Raw genomic sequence first — 20,452 nt, 5'->3', positions numbered from 1 at the left:
TAGCAAAAATAAATCCCCAATTAACACCCAAACTATTCATTTCATTCTCACAATAACAATCCCTCACCATTTAGCCCTCAACTTTAACATTACTCATCCTTTCATTCTCACCTTTACCATCCCTCACCATTTAACCCTCAACTTTAACATTACTCATCCTTTCATTCTCACCTTTACCATCCCTCACCATTTAACCCTCAACTTTAACATTACTCACCCTTTCATTCTCACCATAACAATCCCTCACCATTTAACCCTCAACTTTAACATTACTCACCCTTTCATTCTCACCTTTACCATCCCTCACCATTTAGCCCTCAACTTTAACATTACTCATCCTTTCATTCTCACCATAACAATCCCTCACCATTTAACCCTCAACTTTAACATTACTCACCCTTTCATTCTCACCTTTACCATCCCTCACCATTTAGCCCTCAACTTTAACATTACTCACCCTTTCATTCTCACCTTTACCATCCCTCACCATTTAACCCTCAACTTTAACATTACTCATCCTTTCATTCTCACCTTTACCATCCCTCACCATTTAACCCTCAACTTTAACATTACTCACCCTTTCATTCTCACCTTTACTATCCCTCACCATTTAACCCTCAACTTTAACATTACTCACCCTTTCATTCTCACCTTTACCATCCCTCACCATTTAACCCTCAACTTTAACATTACTCATCCTTTCATTCTCACCTTTACCATCCCTCACCATTTAACCCTCAACTTTAACATTACTCACCCTTTCATTCTCACCTTTACCATCCCTCACCATTTAACCCTCAACTTTAACATTACTCACCCTTTCATTCTCACCTTTACCATCCCTCACCATTTAACCCTCAACTTTAACATTACTCATCCTTTCATTCTCACCTTTACTATCCCTCACCATTTAACCCTCAACTTTAACATTACCACCGCTTTCATTCTCACCTTTACCATCCCTCACCATTTAACCCTCAACTTTAACATTACTCATCCTTTCATTCTCACCTTTACCATCCCTCACCATTCAACCCTCAACTTTAACATTACCAACGCTTTCATTCTCACCTTCACCATCCCTCACCATTTAACCCTCAACTTTAACATGACAAACGCTTTGATTCTCACCTTTACCATCCCTCACCATTTAACCCTCAACTTTAACATTACTCACCCTTTGATTATCACTGACTATTCCTCACCGTTTAACCATCACCATTAAACATTACTCACTCTTTGATTCTCACCTTTACCATCCTTCACCGTTTAAACCTCACCGTTTAACATTAGTCACGCTTTGATTCTCACCTTTACCATCGTTCACCGTTTAAACCTCACCGTTTAACATTACTCACTCTTTGATTCTCACCTTTACCATCCTTCACCGTTTCACCAACATCCTTCAACCCCCACCTTTGCATCCCTCATCCTTTAACATCCCTAAACCTAACCATTCCTCACCTGTTATCCCTCACTTTTATCATCCCTTGCCCTTTACCCACACCTTTAGCACCCATCTCCTTTAGGATCCCTTGTTAAACCTCACCTTTACAATCCCTCCCTGCTTGATCATCACCTTTACCATCTCTTCATATTTAACCATCACTTTTATCAATCCTTTCTCTCGTCATTCCTGCCCTTTACAATCACTCCCTCTTCAACACCCCCCAACCCAGTACCAAAGCATGAAGCCACAGCGCATGAGAAGTTGTCTGATATGCTTCAAACAAGTCTGATGTGGTCAAGATGAGACAAACTCTGCTTTTATGTCTATTTCCCTGCTTGATATTTTCCTCTGTATCTATCTTGTCCATCCCCATGCATCTTCTCCGACACCCCCCCCCCCCCCTCTGCCCCAATTCCTCCCCACACCCTTTGTTTGTCCAAGTCTTCCTCTATCGTGGCCTTCAACTCTGCTGTTGGTGTTTTCCCCCTCTCTCTACTGTTCCTGTTATGTCCTGATCTGTTCAGTGTACTAGCTGTTCCATGAGCCTCAGCTATGTTTACAAAAAAAAAACAATTGCGGTACAATTAATCATAAATACAATATTCTCTATAAAATTCTGCACTCACCAGGTATGGGACTTAGCAGCTAAATATACATGTGAAAATGGGGGAAAGGTGTGCAGTTCATTCACCTGTTCTGCATCATGTTCATAATCACCCAGTCAGAGGGGTAGACATTCTTTCCAATCAAGTTCTTGAACATTATGAATGTTTCCATGAGGAAGTCCTATACAGGCACAAACAGTGGTTCAAAAACAAAGTAACAACAACAACAACATGCATTTTAAAGGCCATTTTCCCTGCTAGAGCGGGGGTTAGCCTTGCGGTCCCCATGACAATCTTCTCCATTTTGCCCTATTTTCTGCATCTCTCCTTGTTAACCCCCTTGCCCGCATTTCTTCTTCCACCATCTTTAGCCAAGTCTTTCTCGGTCTTCCCCGTCTTCTACTTCCTTCTACATTCATTTCCATCACTCTTCTCAACCAGTCACTTTCATCCTTCCTCAACACATGACCAAACCATCTCAACCTGTTCCTCTTCACAGCATCAATCACAGGCTCTATTCCCATCATCTTTCGCAATTCATCATTTGTCTTCCTCTCTCTCAACGATACTCCACACATCCATCGAACCATTCGCATTTCCACCCTTTCCAACCTTCGTTGCTGCTCTACGTTCATTACCCATGTCTCACTCCCATAAATCATAACACTTCTCACACATGCAGCATACACCTTTCCCTTCAGCTTCAACGACACTCCCCTCATCATCAGCACGCCACTAAATTCCCGAAACTTCTTCCATGCACATCTCACTCGAGCAACCGTTGCCGAGTCTGATCCACCTTCTCCATTCAGCATGTCTCCAAGGTAGCAAAATGTTTTCACACCTTCCAGCTTCACGCCGTCTCCAAGATCCAACTCAACATTTCCTCCATCTGCAGCTCCCTCTGTGCACACCTTACATTTGAATGTAGCTGCCACACTGGTTAATGACCCTCTCAGACCACTACATTTTTGATGAACCCACTCAGCGCACATTGTACACTGAATGGAGTTCACTCCGACACCCTTCCTACACACAGCACAGGGCCACTTCCCAGTTCTTTCCACCTCACCACATGCTTTACCACTTGCCATCACCTTCGTCTTTCCGATATTCACCTTCAGACCTTTTGTCTCCATACATTCCTTCCACGTGTTCATCTTTTCCTTCAGTCCATCCATACTTTCCGCAATCAACACCAGATCATCTGCATACAACAACTCCCACGGTAAACCCTCCTTTACGTTCTGAGCCAGCACCTCCATCACAGCTACAAATAGTAGTGGACTTAGTACCGACCCCTGATGCACTCCCACCTTCACCTCAAACTCACCACTGTTCCCGTCCTTCGTCCTTACAGCTGTGCGCGCTCTTTTGTACATTGCCATCACTACTCTGATCAACCATTCCTCCACTCCTAACTTCCTCAATGCCCATGTCAATACTTTGCGTGTAACCCGATCGAATGCTTTCTCCAGATCAACAAACCCAAGAAACAACTTCTTCCTCTTCTCCATGTACTTCTCCTGCAACTGCCTCACAATGAAAAGTGCGTCTGTCGTTCCTCTTCCTGGCATAAATCCAAACTGCATTTCGTCGATCTTCACTTTCTTCCTTATCCTCCTCTCCAACACCCTTTCCAATACCTTCATTCCATGCTCCAATAACTTTATCGCTCGGTACGAGCCACACTCCAGAGGGTCACCTTTCCCCTTGTATAGAGGGATGAGGGTACTCAGTTCCCAATCCACTGGAATGCGGCCTTCTTTCACCACCAGATTACAGATCTCTGTCATTCTCTTCACACCCCAACTTCCTGCTGCCTTCAACATATCTCCCACAACTCCCGCCGGCCCTCCCGCTTTTCTACCCTTCATTGCTTTTATCGCTTCCTCAACTTCCTTCTCAGTTATCTTCTCTGCCGGTCCTAAAACTGGGTTACTCTCTATGTTGCCATCCCATTCATTCTCTGTATTCAACAGCATTTCCAGATATCTTTTCCATCTTCCTTTAATTCCATCTGGGTCGACAACGATTTGTCCCACTTCATCCTTCACGCAACTCACCCCCATCACATCACACCTCTCTTTCGCTATCTGCTTTGCAATCCTGAATGCTGCTTTCTGACCCTCTTCCGAATCCAAGCGTTCTCCGAACATTTTCCTACATGCCTCCTGCACCTTTGCTACCTCTTTCTGTGCAGCCTTCCTGGCTGCCTTATAACTTTCATGCTCTGCTGTTTCTGCTCCCGTACCCTTCGCCTTCTGCCACTCCTTGAACTTCTTCCTCTTCTCGTCAATCCTCTTTCCAACTTCATCATCCCTCCACCATGTTTCCGAGTGCCTCGGTGGTCCTTTTGTCCATCCACATACCTCACCAACGGCTCCCAACAGACTAGCTTTCATTGACATCCAACCACTTTCAAGCTCAACCACATCATCCTCGACCCTACTCAGCCTCTGTTTTAATGCCTCCCTTACTGTCACCTCTTTCAACCTCCACACCTTCATTCTCTGTTGGTACTTCACCCGCCGAGCTCTCCTCGCACCTTTCACCCTTACGTCGCAGACAACCAAGTGGTGCTGTGAAACAGCCTCCTCCCCGGGATCACCTTTGTGTCTCGGAGGTGCCCCTATCTCGCCTACGCACCATCAGGTAGACAACGGTTGTCGTCGACCCACCTGACGTGTATGTAACAAGCTTATTATCCTCTTTCTGGAACTGAGTATTACAAATCAACAAATCAGCTCCATCAGCAAACTCCAAAATCCTTTCACCTTCTCCATTTCTCACACCATATCCGTAACCCCCATGAACTCCGTCAAAACCATCCATACTCCTTCCCACATGTCCATTTAGGTCTCCTCCTACCACAACAACTTCCTCATCTTTCACGTTTTCCATCAGCTTCTCTATCGCACACCAGAACTTGTCCTTCTCTTCATCGCTCCGACCAACCTGCGGAGCATATCCCGAGATGACCTTCACCAAGAGCTTTCCAATCATCATTTTCACCATCATCAACCTATCACTCACTCTAGTCACACTCACCACACTGTCTACAAACTCCTCAGAAAACAGGACACCAACACCATTCACGCCCTCCAGGCACCCTTGCCACACAAACTTGTATTTCTGTCCCTGCCTACCCTTCACCATTCTCACACCACTTCCCTTCCATCTCGTCTCTTGCACACAACATATGTCCACTCTTCTTCTGACCAATACTTCCACCACTTCTCCTGATCTCCCTGTCATTGTCCCTACATTCCATGTCCCAAACCTCAGAAACCGATCTCCACTTCGGGCTGTACCCTGCCCACATGTAGTTGTAATTGTCATGGTTCTCTTTTTGAGGCAATGTTTTTTTGTTTTTTTTTATGGCCGGATGCCCTTCCTGACGCCAACCCTCTTAGTGGCCTCCTACGACACGCAGGGATACGGCGTACCTATTCATATCCAGGGTACACACTGGGAAACGTTTAAAACATGGAAATCCTGGGGGGGGGGGGGGGGGGGGGGATCAAAAACAAAGTAAGTTTAAATAAAATGCCTTCACAGATTGCTTTTTTCCATTCAGTGAGCATGAATATAGCAGTCGATTAGGCAAAGTGAGACAGGTGTAAAAAGTAAATATTACACATTTTATGGCAAAATATTTTTAAAAGAAGGACACAGAGGCCAGACAGCAATAGGGAAACCCAAGATGAGCTTAAACTGCAGGTGAGCATCTAAAGGACTGGCATGATAGTTCAGAGGTATCATACTCACCATCGAGAGATCCAAACCTGACGATAAAATGTCATCCTGGGATTTCATGGGATGAAGGTAACATCGACGAATGCACCATCCATCGGTAGGGGACATTAATCTAGGGACCCATCTACCAGCATTTGATGGTTCATCCTACAATGTCTTTCACAAAGAATAAACGATTGTCTCCGGCACCCCAGATAAATTCGAAATTCCTGCCCCGATGACAGCCGGAAAAGCAAGTGCAGAAGCAGCTTTGATGGGTATTAATTGATTTATTACATAAGCAAAAGGTCAGATTTGATGACTCATTTCTTGTGTATGTGTAATAAAGTTCCATGAAGGATCTTCGCTCCCCCCAGCCCCCCAAACCACCCCACAGCTACTCCTCCAACCCAGCCCCAGAGCTAAATAAAGCAAAATGAAGATATCTCCTGAAGCATGATAACAACAAAGGTCCACATCTGCTTTTTGAGTGAGATCATCAGTTATGTTTGGGACAAGACTTTATGGAATACTGAGTATACATGGACAGCCCATCCCATTATGTCTCTTTAGAGCATTTGGATGTTAATGAATGGTATAAAAAAGGTCCTCAGAGCTCCACAATGAGAAAAAGGAAAACAGAGTAGAAAGGAAAAAGAAGGTGCAAAATGTAGTCGGAGAAGTAAAAGAGACAAAGGAAAAGCGCAATTTTGTGTTCATCATGCAAGTCCGTTTGCGTTTTCGGACAACAGGACTTTCACTTGATTCTCACCACGAGATCGGAGGGGTTTTTAAAGGTGTCGATGTAATATTGGTAGTGGTCGTCATTCATCCTCTGCAGAATTGATGTCATGCATGCCACAAAATTATTCTGCAAAAACAATAGAGAGCAAATAAAAGTGAAAAGCTCCACCTTAAAATTTGTTGTAAATGAAACTTAAAAACACATTTAAATTTGATGGCGGTGTAACTGAAAACTCCACCTTAAAATATGATGGAAATGTAACTAAAAACTCCACCTTAAAACACGATGGAAATGTAACTTTAAAATCCATCTTTAAAATTTGTTGTAAATGAAACTTTAAAACACATTTAAATTTGATGGCGGTGTAACTGAAAACTCCACCTTAAAATATGATGGAAATGTAACTAAAAACTCCACCTTAAAACACGATGGAAATGTAACTTAAAAATCCATCTTTAAAATTTGATGTGAATGAAACTTAAAAACACATTTAAATTTGATGGCAGTGCAACTGAAAACTCCACCTTAAAATATGATGGAAATGTAACTAAAAACTCCACCTTAAAACACGATGGAAATGTAACTTAAAAATCCATCTTTAAAATTTGATGTGAATGAAACTTAAAAACACATTTAAATTTGATGGCAGTGCAACTGAAAACTCCATCGTAAAATATGATGGAAATGTAACTGAAAACTCCATCTTAAAATATGATGGAAATGTAATTAAAAACTCCACCTTAAAATATGATGGAAATGTAATTAAAAACTCCACCTTAAAACATGATGGAAATGTAATTAAAAACTCCACTTTAAAACATGATGGAAATGTAATTTAAAACTCCACCTTAAAACATGATGGAAATGTAATTAAAAACTCCACCTTAAAACATGATGGAAATGTAATTAAAAACTCCACTTTAAAACATGATGGAAATGTAATTTAAAACTCCACCTTAAAACATGATGGAAATGTAATTAAAAACTCCACCTTAAAACATGATGGAAATGTAATTAAAAACTCCACCTTAAAACATGATGGAAATGTAATTAAAAACTCCACCTTAAAACATGATGGAAATGCAATTAAAAACTCCACCTTAAAACATGATGGAAATGTAATTAAAAACTCCACCTTAAATTTTCATGGAAAACCCTAAAAACTCCACCTTAAAATGTGGAGTGAATAACACATTTATACAAATAAAAATGTGTCAAATGAAAAGTGTGTCAAATAAAAAACATTTAAATTTGATGTGAATGAAACTTAAAAACACATTTAAATTTGATGTGAATGAAACTTAAAAACATTTAAATTTGATGTGAATGAAACTTAAAAACATATTTAAATTTGATGTGTATGAAACTTAAAAACACATTTAAATTTGATGGCAGTGCAACTGAAAACTCCACCTTAAAACATGATGGAAATGTAATTAAAAATCTATCTTTAAAATGTGATGGAAATGTAAATAAAAACCCTACCTTGAAATGTGATGTAAATGTAACTAAAAACTCCACCTTAAAATACTAACAATTAGGTATATAACATAACTTTATAGATTAAAAGGTGAGAAAGAAACGTACTACTTGATATACGACCATTTGATGAAACTTGAAAACAAAGGAGGGGGGAGGGTACCAATCACTCACATATAGAGGGAACACCTATGGGGTATCACATGGTCACATTGACTAAGAAATACAAAACCGTGGTGACTTAGGGTAAGATTAACTCACAAATCAAAACATCCATGATAATATGATGCCATTAATTTAGAGAAACAAAACCGGGGTAACTTAGGGTGAGATTAACTCACAAATCAAAACATCCATGATGATATGATGCCATTAATTTAGAGATACCAAACCGGGGTAACTTAGGGTAAGATTAACTCCCAAATCAAAACATCCATGATGATATGATGCCATTTTTTTTTTTTTTTTTTGGTATACTGAATCGAGGCTCGTGAAAGACCTGACATTTACTTCACAAACAAATCAACCAGACAAACAAAATATATAAAAAGAGGGAGCGGAAGACAAGAGAAGGGGAAGCACACAAACACTTGAGAGCACACAACATTTAAGAGCAGGGAGATGTGTGGGAGGGAGAGAGCTTGGGGGGAGGAGGCGTGGGAAGGGGGGGGGGGGGGTGGGAGAAGTATAAAACACAAGGACACCAAGGACATCCAGGACAGAAGTTACTATTTCAAAAAAGTGGAATTGGGGTGAAATTAGCGGGGATAGAAAAGATCAAGGCTTTGGATGGGGGAAGATAAGAGATGGTGGGGAACAGCTGTTTTAAAGACCTGGAGGGTGGAGTGGGATTGAAGAGATTGAGGGAGTTTGTTCCAGAGGCGGGAGAAAAGAGGAATGAAGGAGTGAAGGTGAGCAGAGAGTCTTGATTTTGGCAGTTTAACCATAAGAGGGTTGCAGGCAGATCTTGTGCGTCCTGTAGGAATATTTACGGGACAGAGCCCAGAGAGAGCTGGGGGGGCAAGGCCAGAGAAGAGTCGGTAGAAGACGGAAAGACCACCAACCTGCCTGCGGTGAGTGAGTGAGAGGCCCTTGGAGTTAGCTTCATCGTGGGAGATTCCAATGATTCTGAATGCTTTGGTTTCAACAGCGTGAAGACGAGCTAGGTGTGAGGCAGGAGCACCAGCCCAGAGGGGAGAGCAGTATTCCATTGAGCTGTGGATGAAAGCCTTGTATGTGGTGAGGAGCTCAGGTGTGCCAAGGAAGGACTTCGCACGACGGAGGATGCCCAGTCGGCGACTGGCTTTGGAGGCCAGATTTGAAATGTGGTTTTCCCAGGAAAGATCATGGCAGAGAGTGAGACCCAAAAGCTTGAGTGACAGCACTTCTTGGAGAGGATTATTCAGAAAGTGGATGGGAGGGTTGTCCAGTCGGTCTTTTCGGAGAGACATCGTAAGAGTGTGAGATTTGTCAGGATTGAAAGACATGTTCCACTTGTTTGCCCAGTCTGTGATTTTGTCCAGGTCTACAGAGAGTGAGGAGGCTGCAGACTGCCGATCTGCGGGATGAAGAATGGAGCGACAGAGAGTAGAGTCATCAGCAAAGAGATAGAGAGGATTTTCAAGAGAGTCAGAGAGATCATTGATGAAGACCAGAAAAAGCACAGGGCCCAGAACACTGCCTTGGGGAACTCCAGCCTGAACAGGAAGAGGAGATGAGAGAAACCCATTCAGGGCCACACGTTGACTACGACTAGAGAGGAAGTCCGCCAGCCATGCGTGGAGATTTCCATGGATACCAAAAGAGGAGAGTTTGGTGAGCAGAGCGGGGTGCCAGACCGTATCGAAGGCACGTGATATGTCAAGGGAGACAGCTCTAATTTCCTGTTTGGCATTGAGGACCTCCATCCATTGTGGAGAAAGCAGAAGCAGCATGTCCAGAGTAGAGTGACCAGGTCTGAAACCAAATTGATGATCAGAGATCAAGCCATTGGAGAAGAGGAAAGATTTCATATCTGAAGCAATGATGGATTCCATGACTTTGCTGATAATTGGGAGAAGGCTGATTGGTCTGTAGTTGCTAGGATCTGTTTTTGCACCTTTTTTGTGCAAAGCGGTGATGTTGGCAGATTTCCAAGCAGATGGCAGATGACCTTGAGCAAAAGAGAGGGTGAAGAGAACAGAGAGAGGGAGTGAAAGAGCGGAAGAACAGGATTTTAGGACCCGTGGGCTGATGCCGTCAGGTCCAGTTGCAGAATCAGAGTCGAGGGTTGACAGAAACTTTTCCACCTTGTCAGGAGGAAAGGACACAGAGTCCAGGAGCAGCTGGGTACGACTGGGTACGGTGGGTACAGAGAGGGATGTGTTTGGGACACAAGATTTAGAGGCAAACACAGAGTCGAGGCATTCAGCTTTTTCACGTGCGGAGTCAGCCGTGTGGCCGTTTGAGGTGAGGGAGGGGATGGAGGGGGAACAAACACCAGAAACAGATTTGACCAGACGCCACCAGGATTTGGAAGAGGGAGACAGATAAGAGAGTTCTGTCCTGAGAACGGAGAAATATTGTTTCCTGGCTCTCCTGAGGGTGGACACACACTTGTTTCGGGCTTTGTGAAAGGAAATGAGATTTCCTTCCATTGGATTTGCTTTCCAGGAGACGAAAGCAAGTTGTTTCTGGGCAATAGCCTCACCACAAGATTCCGTGTACCATGGACGGGAGGAAGGGTATGACAACTGAAGACGAGATGGGATAAATCTGTGCATGAGAGAGAGCAATTTACTTTGGAAGAATTCCCAGGATGAGTTGATGTCAGAGGCGGTAGAGATGGGAGACCAGTCCAGATGATTGATGGCTGCTTGAAGACCGTGCTAGATGCCATTAATTTAGAGATACAAAACCAGGGTAACTTAGGGTAAGACTTAGGGTAAAACTTCCGTTGTTGTGGTTTTCATCCACTGTAAATATTTTTGATTCCATGTATTATTATTGTTGTCGTTTAAGGGAGATAGAGGTTACTATTTTCAAAAGGTAAAAAAGTCAATGTTTTAAATGAAACCGGAACTGGACGACGACGAAGAGGAAGAGGATAGAGGTTACTTTTTTCAAAAGGTAAAAAAGTCAATGTTTTAAATGAAACCGGAACCGGACGACGACGAAGAGGAAGAGGAGGAGAAAAGGCGGAGCGAGTGAGTCGGGGAAGAAGCCTAGCTGCTTTGAGGTCTGAAGCAAACGTTGACGAACGGAGGTCACTAGCGAACTTCGGGTTTCCCAGGAAAGGGCTTCTTGCGACAGAGTTGTTATCGCTGTGACAGATCAACCTGCGTGTCAGGTTTTGGCAGTTGATTCCGAGGAGAATCATCCTCGTGCCGTTACGCCTCGAGAATGGGCCGTCGGCCATTCTGACCCGCGTGCTTTGCGCATCGCGCAAGGCTTTTCGCTTCATTTCAACCATTTTCACCGCATCCAGACGTTTATCTGGTGTGTGTGTGTGTAACGTGGATTCTGAAGGTAAATCTGCGGTTCGCCGGTTTTGAGCCGGGAAACGTCCATACCCGAGGGTGTGATTTCCCAGTCGCCTTGAGAGCGCCTTTGGATTTCCCTGTCGCCTTGAGGGCACCTTTGCGCAGCTTTGGCCGCGTGACTGTGACCGTCATCCAAACGGGATTCTGGTCTCGATTGGACATCGTTCTGACGATCGCTAGAGCGGATCGACTTGGGCTTGATGCCGGAATAGAGACATTGGGGAATGTTCTTATTTTCGCTGACTTGGAGGGAGCACAGTGAGTTATATTGTACGAACCTGATGGTACCATCATAGGAAATATATATTGGTTGTACAATTGATTACTATTGTTGTTGTACTGTTATTCTTGTGTGATCTTAATACAATGTTTGTTTGTTGGTAACAATTGGTGTGGCTTCACCATTGATCTTTGACGTACAGAATAACACATTTTTCTGCCGTGACTCCTCTCGGGGCTCAGAGGTACACCGTGACCGGGGGTTTGGGAGGAGCACGTAACAGATGCCATTAATTTAGAGATACAAAACCGGGGTAACTTAGGGTAAGATTAACTCACAAATCAAAACATCCATGATGATATGATGCCATTAATTTAGAGATACAAAACCGGGGTAACTTAGGGTAAGATTAACTCACAAATCAAAACATCCCTGATAATATTGTTGCGAATATGGAATTTGGCCTCCATATCCGCTTGTAAATATTCCCCTATTTCCCCAATACTCCCCAACTATCCCCAATCCCCCATTCCCTAGTCCCATTGTCTGTAAACAACACTCTGTAGAACCGACCTTCCCCTTTTTCCCCCATTAAATGTCGTGCCCAGGTCCACCGCATCTCACGTAGACAACTTTCGGACATCTTGCTAGTTATTCTTAGTCTATGTCAGTTAAGGACTCCTTTCCATTAATTCTGACTCTTCGTTGCACCAGAATGTGATTATATGGCACCAGTAGTGAGTTTAGGACCTTCCCATACCTCCTTCCATCTTCTTCCCCAAACAACAACAACAACAACTACAGCTACAACAACAACTACAACCACGGCGCGCGGGGGGAGTGTGCGTCCTCCCACCAGCTCGGTTAGCCGCCATGACCATGCGCTCCACGGGGTTACCACGAAGGGGCTCCCTGTCAGCCCCTCGTCAAGGGCGGAGCCGGTAACCCCCCCGCATGCACCCAATGAGAAGCAACGAGCCGATTCCATCTGGGGCGGAGCTAACGAGCCGAGGGCGTGTCACTCCCCGCCGGATATACGCAGCGACTTACCGGATGTGAGGTCAGATGCGCCCCGAGCTTGAGCCTTGAGAAGACAAGAGAGCCACCTCCGAGCGCTGAGAGACCTCCTGCATCTTTTGGGCCGCGCTATCCTGTCCCTGAGCACAAGGTGCACCTTGTGCTGGCCATCGAATACCCGCTTTCCTTGCCATCAATCCCCGTGTGAGTCAGCCTTTTGTCCCGTTTATCTGTCGTCTGTTGGGGTTAATATAAGTGTGTCTAAGTGCCTGTCTTTCTATGATGTCCCTCTTGTAGTTGTAATCTAACCTTCCGCCTTAATATAATCTCCTCCGGAGGTCTTGAGAACCGTATCCCTGGTGTCGTGTCATTTTAATCCCAGCCGTGTGTCTTTTCCTTCATTGATCTAGCGTAGCGCGATTAGTCAACGTTCGGGTATAATCGGGTAACTTGTGCAGACGTGGTCATACCAAACCGCTCGGTAAATAACATCTAAGCCGCGTCTGTAACAATTGGTGTCGAGGAGTGGAATTCGAACCCGGGACTAAATTTATTAGGCCCAAATTTGTAGTAGAATCAATTCGGAGCGCGTTTCCCGCGCAAAATTATAACGGCGAAATTTGATTTTGTTATACGGAAATAAAAACCCGAATTTTGAAAGTCGCGCTATGGCAGACCAAGACAGCTGGGGTCCGGTAGTGGAGAGTGAGGCAGGGTCGGTCCAGGACCAAATTGAGGGACGCGAGGAGAGCGAAGCAGCGAGGGTAGCAAACGCACAAAATGGCGCCTCGCTGGGCACCGCGCCCGCGACCGTGGCAGCGCCCCCGGTGGATTTGAACTTGTTTTTTATGCAAATGAAGGCCCTTATGGACAAGAATAATGAAGAAATGGAAAGCAGAATAATGATGGGAATGAGGGCTGATAGTGAGCGGTTGGGAAACCAAATGGGGGTAATGGGAAACGAAATGGGGGTAATGAGGGACGAAGCGAGGAGTACCGGTGAGGGGTTAGACAATAATTTTAAGGGTTTAGACAAGAAATTTGGGAAGTTAGACAACAAATTTGAGGGGTTAGACAACGGGATAAAAGAGGTGAAAAAGGGGTTAATGGGGGTAGAAAATAGAATGGCTGCCCAGGAGAATCAGATAGAGGGAGTGAAAAATGGGTTAGAGGGGTTAGAAAACAGTATGGAAGGCAAATTGAGGGACATGAGGGACCAAGCGGAAAGGGAAGTTAACCAAATGGGGCAGCAGATAGAGGGGGTCAGAATGGGGGTAGAAGCCAAACTGGATGCTCACAGGGAGGAAATGGAGCAGATGAGGGTGGCATCTGGGCAGGAGATGCAAGTGATGGGAGAGGAGATCAGGAGAGGAGTGAGTGAGGAGGTCGGAGGAGTGCGCGAGGAGGTGAGGCACTGTAAGGAGCACATGGAGAAGGAGGTGAGAAAGGGGACTGTAAAGTTACAAGGGGGCATAGAGGACCTGACGCAAGAGGTGGAGCAGCTGACGGTGGGACAGACGGAGTTAGTGGAGCAGGTTCAAAGGAACACTGCGGTATTAGGAGGTTTAAAAGCGACACAAAACGACATAAAAAACGACTTAAAAGCGACAAAGAGGGAATGTCAGATGGTACGTGAGGGACTGACAGCGAGGTTGGACGAGGTGGTAGAGGTAATGGAGACGAAGGACCGGCAGGTGAGGACGCACCTGGAAACGGTCAAGGTAGCCTTAGAGGATGAGCTGGAGGAGACGTACCGGGGAATGAAAGAGGTGAAGCAGAAACTAGAAGAAGTGGAAGAAGGGATGAGCGAAATTAAGAAGCGACGGAGAGGGGATAAGAAAGAAATAAAAGAGGAGATAAAAGAATTGGTCCAAAGTCTGTGTTTGGATCGTGATGATGTGCTCATTAACCGGATGAGGGATTCGCAGGTGATGGAGGAGAAGCGAAGAGGAAGAGGACTTGGTGTAAGTGGTGACCAATATGGTCGTGCGTATGATGCGCCAGGGGATTTAAGAAGCTTGGGGGTCGAGATGGACCCGGGTGTTCGTGAGAGGCCGTTGGTGAAGTGTGCGACAGGTCTGGTGTGCGAAAAAGGAGGTGTGCGAGGAAGTCCGACTCTGGGGTGTGTGAGGAAAAAGTGCGTGCCAAGGAGTGAGGGTGCTGGCGAGAGTGAGTCGGTCGTAGCGCGTGTGCGAGGGAGCACATGGAAGCGCGGTGTGGTAAGTGTTACAGAGGGTGTGACGGGAGAGTGTGCGCAAGAGTGTGCGCGAGAAAGGTGTGTGATGGACGGGTGCATGGGGAAAGAGTGCGCTGTCAAAGGCAAGGAAGAATGCACACCTGTGGTGAGTGTTACAGAGGGTGTAACGGGAGAGTGTGCGCGAGAAAGGTGTGTGGCGGACAGGTGCATGAGGAAAGAGTGCGCTGTCAAGAGTAAGGGTGAGTGCGTTGTCAAGAGTGGTGGTGAGAGTAGTGAGAGTGACAAGGAGCGTGAGTGGGAATGCACGCTGGAGTTGGTAGTGAGGCACGTGGTTGGGTGTGCGAATGAGAGCACACCTGTGATTGTCACAGAGGAGGTGACAGAGGAGGGGGCGCGAAGAGGTGTGTTAGTGAGGTGTGCGACCAACGAATGTGTGCCAAGGTGTTCGGTGGTCAGGTGTGTGACCAAGGCTGTGAGTGGAATGAGGGTACCTGGGTGTGTAAGGAAAGGTACGAGGAGCATGGGCACGGCTGGATGTGTGAGCAAGGAACGGGCTGCGGGGTGTAAGCATGCAGGTGAAGCATCGACGTTAAACGGGTTAGAGGTTAGAGCGACTTTTAGCCGAAGCGGGCCCTCGGTGCGTGCTGGGCCTCGCTTTGAACGGCCGCGTCCGTGCTCCACTAGGTGGAGCTGGCAGCCCGATAGAAAGGGTCGTCATGGCGACCACTTTTTGGTGAGACGTGCCGGCAGGTCGAGAGCGGGACATTGGATGGCTCCGTGCCGAGATGGTGCGTGGGATCTCGGCACGGGTAAGCCCCCGTCCCTGCACCGAATGCGGGACGTATCCAGCCGCTGGCACAGAACAACCCGCATTCATGGCTTGGCTTTACGAAGCCGGGCTTTGGACAGGGATTGGCGCACCGAGAGGTATTAGTGAGTAGACTGGGTGATGAGGTTAGTGTTTTGGACCCAAAATTAGAGAAAAACAAAATTTGATGATTGGCAAGGGATTGGCAGTAGTGATTGGCAGATGATGGGTAGTGATTGGCAAATTTTTAATTTGTTGAAATTTGATGTGCAAAATTGGTAGTGAGCGATGGGCCCGGTGGGTAAGGTTGGCATCCCTGCCACCCTTCCCATATGGGGGCAAAGGAGCAATAGCTTATGGGGTGTATGGCAGTGAAAACTAGCCCGGGTGGGTTAGGTTATATTGATAGGGCCCTAGAAGATGACATTAGGTGACGTTAAGTTTAGTTAGTGACTGATACCTGCAGTGGGGACGCAGGTAGATTAGTGTGGATGATAATGACGTGGGAGCGCAATAGTTTAAAGGGACGACTGGGAAGCGCAAGTTTCAGAAGGGAGTAGTTAGCTGAGATGATGCCGTGTGTGTGAAAATTGAACAGGTGTGATTGCACAGGTGTGCAACTGGACAGGTGTGTGGAGCAGTGTATGAGTAGTGAGTGTTGTGGATCAGCGCGAATGCGCTTGGGGAGAGAAGGGTGCAGGCGGCACCAAGAGTGAGAGCACAGGTGTGCAAGTACAGGTGTGTGGAGAGAGTTGGAGTAAGTGGAACGGAGTGGTGTGCATGGTGCGAAGGTGTGGATGGGGGAAGAGTGGACCCTTTTCACGAGTACCCGGGGCGGGTAGTGTAAGTGTTAGGTAGAGGGTACAGGTAAATTGTGGTTGGATATTGGCATCTGTGGTGCGGGTGACAGAATGGTATTGTGAATGGGTGCATTAGTGTTGTGGAAATGGCTGGGCGTGTAGCCTGTTAGTATGTGTAGTTGGTTGGGCACTCCACCACTGTGAGGATGTCGGCCAGGTGAGGCCGCAGGTGGGCTCTGGGAGCCGGTAGTTGTGAGTGGGTGCCTGAGGATCCCGGGTGTGGATCGGGCAGCCCAGTGCCAGAGAGGGCACCGAGTGGGGAGAGCGCCAGAGGGCCTTCCCCAGGTAGTTAGGTTAGGGTAAGGAGCAGGTAAGCTCGGAGGCAACTGCAGTGGTGGAGGTGTGCAGGTGGGTAGACCCACTGGGAGAGGTACACGCCACAGCCCAGAAATTGTGCGAGGGCACCGGGAGATGAATCGGGGGAGTGAGACCCCAAATTGAAAAGCACCACAGTTTGGCCAATGGGAATTGGTTTTTAGAACCCATAGTGTAAGAGGGCCAATGGTTTGGCCGGAGAAAGACCCCGGGTAGTGTAAAGTTGTTAAAGTCATTTAGGAAATAGTTAGGATTGATGAACCTGTCGCACCATACGCAGCCACTTACCTGTGGTGATGATGATGACTCCACACCTGTGTTTTCTTTGTTCTGTGTGCAGGAAATGAGAATTGCTGTGAGGATTTGTGAGACGCATCACGACGTGGATGAGACATTGGGGTGATTCCATCTCTCCCTCCCTAGGAGGGACTGATGATGAATTGGTAATGGCAAATTTTGATGTTGAGTTGGAGATGGCAAATTTTGATGAGAGTTGAAAATGGCAAATTTGATTGGTTAGGAGGGAGAGAAGACGAATTTGGTTTATGGGAGGAACGGGGAAGACAGTAGGGATGTTTGTTGATTTGTAAAGTAGATGTTTATGGGTAGTGTTGTGTTTTGTGGATACAGTAAGGGGTAAGGGAGGGGCCATGTAGGTTACCTGGTGGGGGGGGGGGGGCGTACGATAGGAACGTACCTGTCTCACCTGGTTCCCATGTGCCCCCAGTGTGCATCATCTTATATTGCGTGCACTTTTGCGCCCTTACCACCTTACTCACTTGTCTTCTTCTTTTGTCTCCCACCTCCGAGGATCTGGCTTTGGGGTAGAGAGAGAGGAGAGAGAGGTGCTGGCTTCGCAGTTGTGGGCCTGCACTTTCGCTGTTTGCTGCCTGGATCGATACACCATATGGACCGCAATGTTTGTGGCCACCCACCATGGACCGCAGTTCTTATGCGGCCAAGCACCACCCGTGGATGGACCTATGGGTCAACGTGGCACCGATGCCATACAAGGTGAACCACTAACAGTTGGCCCCCTGACGGCCACAATAGAGAAATGGACGCGGTTGGCGCCTTTCTTTATTTTTGAAAGAAGTAAGAAGGCCAAGTGCACCACACGAAGGCAAGACCATGTGCAGAACATCGGCCGGCTGCGACACCACACAATGATTCATAAACACTTTATTGGTGCACCGGATGGTGCTCACTGTGTGATGGGGTGGTGCTTGATGCTTGGAAGGGGTGCTCTGCACATTATTAAAGGCCGTAGGCCACAGAGCACTCGTGGGTTGGTGTATCGATGCTGGCATGCGTGCTCTCTCTATGCATAACATCTGCATGTGTTCCTCCAAAAACAGGTCCTGGATCGTAGTGTAAATATCAGCGTAGTCTTGTAAATAATGCTCCCTACCGGCTGTATGTTTAGTTTGAGGATTCTTTCCGGATTCAGTTATCCTGTGGGTGTGTTTCTGTGAGGAGAAGGGTGCAACGTCGCAGGGGGACATATTTACTCATTTGTGAATATCTGTAAAACTGTCGCACTCAGGGTAGAGTTAATAGTAGAGGGAACTACATTGCGTGCCACACTAAAGTAGGTAAAAATTTATCGGGTCGGGACGCCCCGAGGGTAGAGAAGGGTGCAATGTTGCGAATATGGAATTTGGCCTCCATATCCGCTTGTAAATATTCCCCTATTTCCCCAATACTCCCCAACTATCCCCAATCCCCCATTCCCTAGTCCCATTGTCTGTAAACAACACTCTGTAGAACCGACCTTCCCCTTTTTCCCCCATTAAATGTCGTGCCCAGGTCCACCGCATCTCACGTAGACAACTTTCGGACATCTTGCTAGTTATTCTTAGTCTATGTCAGTTAAGGACTCCTTTCCATTAATTCTGACTCTTCGTTGCACCAGAATGTGATTATATGGCACCAGTAGTGAGTTTAGGACCTTCCCATACCTCCTTCCATCTTCTTCCCCAAACAACAACAACAACAACAACTACAGCTACAACAACAACTACAACCACGGCGCGCGGGGGGAGTTTGCGTCCTCCCACCAGCTCGGTTAGCCGCCATGACCATGCGCTCCACGGGGTTACCACGAAGGGGCTCCCTGTCAGCCCCTCGTCAAGGGCGGAGCCGGTAACCCCCCCGCATGCACCCAATGAGAAGCAACGAGCCGATTCCATCTGGGGCGGAGCTAACGAGCCGAGGGCGTGTCACTCCCCGCCGGATATACGCAGCGACTTACCGGATGTGAGGTCAGATGCGCCCCGAGCTTGAGCCTTGAGAAGACAAGAGAGCTACCTCCGAGCGCTGAGAGACCTCCTGCATCTTTTGGGCCGCGCTATCCTGTCCCTGAGCACAAGGTGCACCTTGTGCTGGCCATCGAATACCCGCTTTCCTTGCCATCAATCCCCGTGTGAGTCAGCCTTTTGTCCCGTTTATCTGTCGTCTGTTGGGGTTAATATAAGTGTGTCTAAGTGCCTGTCTTTCTATGATGTCCCTCTTGTAGTTGTAATCTAACCTTCCGCCTTAATATAATCTCCTCCGGAGGTCTTGAGAACCGTATCCCTGGTGTCGTGTCATTTTAATCCCAGCCGTGTGTCTTTTCCTTCATTGATCTAGCGTAGCGCGATTAGTCAACGTTCGGGTATAATCGGGTAACTTGTGCAGACGTGGTCATACCAAACCGCTCGGTAAATAACATCTAAGCCGCGTCTGTAACAATATGATGCCATTAATTTAGAGATACAAAACCGGGGTAACTTAGGGTAAGATTAACTCACAAATCAAAACATCCATGATAATATGATGCCATTAATTTAGAGAAACAAAACCGGGGTAACTTCGGGTAAGATTAACTCACAAATCAAAACATCCATGATAATATGATGCCATTAATTTAGAGAAACAAAACCGGGGTAACTTAGGGTAAGATTAACTCACAAATCAAAACATCCATGATAATATGATGCCATTAATTTAGAGAAACAAAACCGGGGTAACTTAGGGTAAGATTAACTCACAAATCAAAACATCCATGATAATATGATGCCATTAATTTAGATACAAAACCGGGGTAACTTCGGGTAAGATTAACTCACAAATCAAAACATCCCTGATAATATGATGCCATTAATTTAGAGATACAAAACCGGGGTAACTTCGGGTAAGATTAACTCACAAATCAAAACATCCATGATAATATGATGCCATTAATTTAGAGATACAAAACCGGGGTAACTTAGGGTAAGATTAACTCACAAATCAAAACATCCATGATAATATGATGCCATTAATTTAGAGATACAAAACCGGGGTAACTTCGGTAAGATTAAGTTACACATCTAAACATCGATGATAATATGATGCCATTAATTTAGAGATACAAAACCAGGGTAACTTAGGGTAAGATTAACTCACAAATCAAAACATCCCTGATAATATAATGCCATTAATTTAGAGATACAAAACCGGGGTAACTTAGGGTA

General features: G+C 46.0%; 1 protein-coding gene across 2 annotated transcripts in view; it reads right to left on the bottom strand.

Annotated features, from left to right (window-relative positions):
• LOC137420545 (dedicator of cytokinesis protein 1) overlaps positions 1-20,452 on the bottom strand; it is a gene marked incomplete in the record, with an annotated part of 615,378 nt that overhangs the window by 313,251 nt on the left and 281,675 nt on the right. For both annotated transcript variants that reach the window (XM_078772553.1, XM_078772554.1), the window contains 2 exon segments: positions 2,142-2,236; positions 6,566-6,664. In XM_078772553.1, the coding sequence (XP_078628679.1) occupies positions 2,142-2,236; positions 6,566-6,664 (194 nt within the window).

Source organism: Myxine glutinosa, chromosome 2 (assembly GCF_964187855.1).
Source record: "Myxine glutinosa chromosome 2, kmMyxGlut1.1, whole genome shotgun sequence".
In the NCBI taxonomy this organism is placed as follows: domain Eukaryota; kingdom Metazoa; phylum Chordata; class Myxini; order Myxiniformes; family Myxinidae; genus Myxine; species Myxine glutinosa.
Note: the sequence above shows the minus strand (reverse complement) of the source record. Positions and strands in the feature narration are given on the sequence as shown.